This window comes from Rhinopithecus bieti, unplaced genomic scaffold (assembly GCF_001698545.2).
Source record: "Rhinopithecus bieti isolate Rb0 unplaced genomic scaffold, ASM169854v2 scaffold_12514, whole genome shotgun sequence".
In the NCBI taxonomy this organism is placed as follows: domain Eukaryota; kingdom Metazoa; phylum Chordata; class Mammalia; order Primates; family Cercopithecidae; genus Rhinopithecus; species Rhinopithecus bieti.
Window position 1 is genome coordinate 3,805 of NW_016807078.1, and position 4,653 is coordinate 8,457.

Consider the following 4,653-nt stretch of genomic DNA (forward strand, 5'->3'; position numbering starts at 1 on the left):
TATCTGTTTTATAGAATTGATAGAGTTTTTTTCCTCCCTATGGTCAGGCTAGCTGTATACTTCCCTTTAAACCTTTTCTCTATTTGCAAAGTGCTACCATTAAAATGCTAAGAGTAGGAAAACCGGATAACCAAGTTTATCAAAACTGGGTCTAAAAATAATTGGTAAATGCCTGGAGGGAGGGTGTTATCAGTAAAATATGGTTCTTAGAGATCATCTAGTCAGATGACTTCCTTTAAAAAATTAATGACTTTGTTTTTATAGAAACATGATTCGTGCTTATAAAAATTCAAACAATATGGTAGAGTATTTAGAAGAAAGCAACACATCACCTAAAATGCCACCATTCAGAATAAACCCCAGAGTTAACATTTAGTGACTATCAATCCAATTATATCTCTACATGCACTTAGTTGGAAAGACAAGGTGGTGAAGATAATTTTCTAAGAAAGGGATCATACTATCTATGTTCTTCAGGATACAGAAGTTCTGCAGGGAGGCAGAGGATTAGGGGAATGCTGAGCAGATTTGGCTCTACATCTCTGCTTTAACCAGAAAAACTCTAATCTATTCCATTCAGGGTGGGGTTCATACAAGATTGCATCACAAAAGGATGCTGCTGCTGAAAAGAAATTAGAAACCAGGAGTTTAGTTTACAATCATCATTTTATAGTTAAAAATAATCAAGGTCCAGAGAAATTGACTTGTTCAAAGGTACACAGCTAAATTGAGATCAAACTAGAGATATGAAATTAGGCTTGTAACATTACAATATTCCACCACATGTGAGCTTTAAGCTCAGAAGTTTGTTTGTTTTCAATGATGTTTTCTTATTTTTGCTTAGTTTCTCATTCCACTTGCCCAATTTGTGGGATGTGGACAGGTGAGGTGCTACTGTTAAAAGACCATTAGGGAGGAAGGAAAAAAGAAAGTGGAAGAAATCCGTTGACTTGAGGATTTTGCTACTACTTGGACCTCTAAGAATTATACACAAATTAATACCTTTCTAAAACACTTGCGAAAATCCTACTGACCTAAAATGATTTCTTCAATCTTCTCCTTGGCAAGCAGTTCTTCCTTCCTTTGTAAAAGCATGTCAATATAGAGTAGCAGAACTTTTCCAGCATTTTCTGATGACTTAAAACGTTCATGAATAATCGTCAGGAAATGAAACCCAACAGATTCTCTGTACAATGAGACACAATTTTAAGCAATGTGAACAGAAAAACTGGTTATTGATCAATGGGACTAAAATGTATTTCAGTGTGAACAAAATAAGCCAGATAAAAGCATATCTGAACTCAGGTAATGTTATTAAATGTCTAAATAAGCTTAATTTGTCAATATTACATGATTTAATTTAATTTCAGTTTATTAAGCCATAAACATTTTCTATTAACACCTATAGTCAGATAATCATTTCTCTCCTAATATCTAATTTATGTTTTTCCCAGAACTGATTGTAAGCTTTAAAAATTGGTTACTGAGATCCAGTGAAGTTACATGAAAAGACATGAGAAATTTACTAGTTCCTCTGCCAAAACATCTTTCTAAAATTTGTTTGTGTTTGATTACACAAATACAAATATCTTCTATTTAAAATGTAAACAGTTCATGGGTTGGAAGACTAAATATTGTTAACATGTTGATATTCCCAAAGTGATCTACAGATTTACAGATATTCATCCCTATTAAAATCCCAGGCCAAGTGTGGTGGCTCACGCCTGTAATCCCAGCACTTTGGGAGGCTGAGGTGGGCAGATTGATTGAGACTACGAGTTTGAAACTAGCTTGGGCAAGATGGCAAATCCCTGTCTCTACAAAAAATTGGCAGCCGTGATGGCGCATGCTTGTAGTCTCAGCTACTAGCAAGGCTGAAGTGGGAGGATTGCCTGACCCTGGGAGGTCAAGGCTGCAGTGAGCTGTGATCGGGCTACTGCACTCCAGCCTGGGCGACAGACTGAGACCCTGTCTCAAAAAAAACCCCAAAATCCCAATGATGTATTTTGCAGAAATGGAAAAAATCCATCCTAAAATTAATATGGACTTTGCTCAAGGGACCCCAAAAGCCCTAAACAAACTTGAAGACAAAGAGCAAAATCAGAGGATTTGTATTTTCTGATTTCAAAACGTGAAGCCATAGTAATGAAAACATGTGGAACTGGCATAAAGATAGACATATAGACCAGTGGAATGGAATAGAGAACCCAGAAATAAATCTTGTCATATATCATCAAATTATTTGTGACAAAGGTGCCAGGACCATTTAATGGTGATATGACAGTCCTTTCAGCAAATGGTGCTAGGAAAACGGGATTTCCACATGCAAATGAATGAAATTGGATTCTTACCTTACATCATATACAAAAATTAATTCAAAATGGATCAAAGACCCAAACGTAAGAGCTAAAAAACTGTTTCCATGGGACCAAGTGATCCTATATATAGAAGACTCTAAAGACTCCACCAAAGAACTCTAAGAACTAACAAATTACTTCAGTAAAGTTGCAGGTTACAAAATCAACATACAAAAACCAGTAGCGTTTCTTTGTGCCAACAATATAATATCCAAAAAGGAAATCAAGAAAACAATCCTATTTACAATAGCATCAAAAATACATAAAATAGCTGGGCACAGTGGCTCACGCCTGTAATTCAAGCACTTTGAGAGGCTGAAGAGGGTGGATCACTTGAGGTCAGGAGTTCGAGACCAGACTGGCCAACATGGTGAAACCCTGTCTCTACTAAAATGCAAAATTAGCTGGGCATGGTGGTGTGTGCCTGTAATCTCAGCTACTCAGGAGGCTGAGGCAGGAGAAACACTTGAACCCAGGAGGTAGAGGTTGCAGTGAGCTGAGATCTCCAGCCTGAGTGACAGAGTGAGTAAGACTCCATCTCAAATATATATATATATATGAATAAAAGTAACCAAGTAGGTGAAACATCTGTACACTGAAAACTATAAAACATCGATGAACTGAAGAAAACAAAAATAAATGGAAAGATATCCTGTGTTCACTGATTGAAAGAATTAGTATTATTAAAATATCCAAGCTACTCAAAGTGATCTACAAATGCAAGGAAATCCCTATCTTAAGTCCAATGGCATTTTCACAGAAACAGAAAACTAATATTAAAATTTGTAGGGAACCACAAAAGACTCTGTGCCAAAGCAACCTTAAAACAAAACAAAATTTGGGGCATCACGCTTTCTGATTTCAAATTATACTACAAAGTTATAGTAATCAAAGCAGTATGGTACTGGCATAAAAACAGACATATAGACCAATGGAACAGAATCGAGAGCCCGGAAAACAAAACAACAACAACAACAAAAAACAAGTCTCTTTTGTGCTTGGGCTGGGCGCAGTGACTCACTCCTGTAATCCCAGCACTTCAGAAGGCCAAGGTTGGTGGATCACTTGAGGCCGGGACTTTGAGACCAGCCTGGCCAACGTAGCAAAACCCCATCTCTACTAAAAATACAAAAATTAGCTGGGTGTGCTGGCACATGCCTGTAATTCCAGCTACGTAGAGAGGGCTGAGGCACAAGAATCACTTGAACCCAGGAGGCACAGGTTGCAGTAAGCCAAGATCATGCCACAGAACTCTAGCTTGGGTAATGGAGTGAGACTCTGTCTCAAAAAAATAATGTGTTTGGACAACTGGACATCCACCTGCAAAAGAATAAATTGAACATATCCTACAGAACACACACAAATTAACGGAAAATGCATTAAAAACTTAAATGTAAGACTTGAAACTGTAGAACTCCTAGAAGAAAAAAAACAGGGAAAGAAGCTCTTTGAAATTGGCCTTGGCAAGGATTTTTTGTATAGAACACCAAAAGCAAAGGCAAAATTTTTTTAAAGCAAAAACAAACAAATGGGACTGTCAAACTAAAAAGCTTCTACACTGCAAAGAAAACTTCAATATAATGAAAACTCAAACTAATTTACATTCAAACCAACAGTGTAAGTGTTCCTATTTCTCCATAGCCTCGCCAGCATCTGTTGTTTTTTGACTTTTTAATAATTGCCATTCTGACTGGTGTGAGATGGTATCTAATTGTGGTTTTGATTTGCATTTCTCTAATGATCAGTAATGTTGAGCTTTTTTCCATATGTTTGTTGGCCACATAAATGTGTTCTTTTGAGAAGTGTCTGCTCATATTCGTTGCCCACTTTTTGACGACGTTGCTTGTTTATGTCTTGTAAATTTGTTTAAGTTCTTAGTAAATTCTGGATATTAGACCTTTGTCAGATGGGTACACTGCAAAATTTTTTTCCCATTCTGTAGGTTGCCTGCTCACTCTGATGATAGTTTCTTTTGCTGTGCAGGAGCTCTTTAGTTTAATTATATCACCATTTGTCAATTTTAGCTTTTGTTGAACCATTGTGGTAGACAGTGTGGTGATTCTTCAAGGATCTAAAATCAGAAATACCATTTGACCCAGCAATCCCATTACTGGGTATATGCCCAAAGGAATATAAATCATTCTATTATAAAGATATATGCACACATATGTGTATTGCAGCACTATTCACAATAGCAAAGACATGGAACCAACCCAAATGCCCGTCAATGATAGACTGGATAAAGAAAATGTGGTACATATACACCATGGAATACTATGCAGCCATAAAAAGGAAT

At 36.8% G+C, this 4,653-nt stretch overlaps 1 protein-coding gene across 1 annotated transcript in view; it reads right to left on the reverse strand.

Moving 5' to 3' along the window:
• Nucleotides 1–1,034: 1,034 nt before the first annotated feature.
• LOC108534650 (testis-expressed sequence 11 protein-like) overlaps nt 1,035–4,653 on the reverse strand; it is a gene marked incomplete at its 3' end in the record, with an annotated part of 32,308 nt that continues 28,689 nt past the window's right edge. The window contains exon 3 of the mRNA XM_017880118.1: nt 1,035–1,186. Coding sequence (XP_017735607.1) covers nt 1,035–1,186 — 152 coding nt within the window. The remainder of the gene's footprint in view (nt 1,187–4,653) is intronic.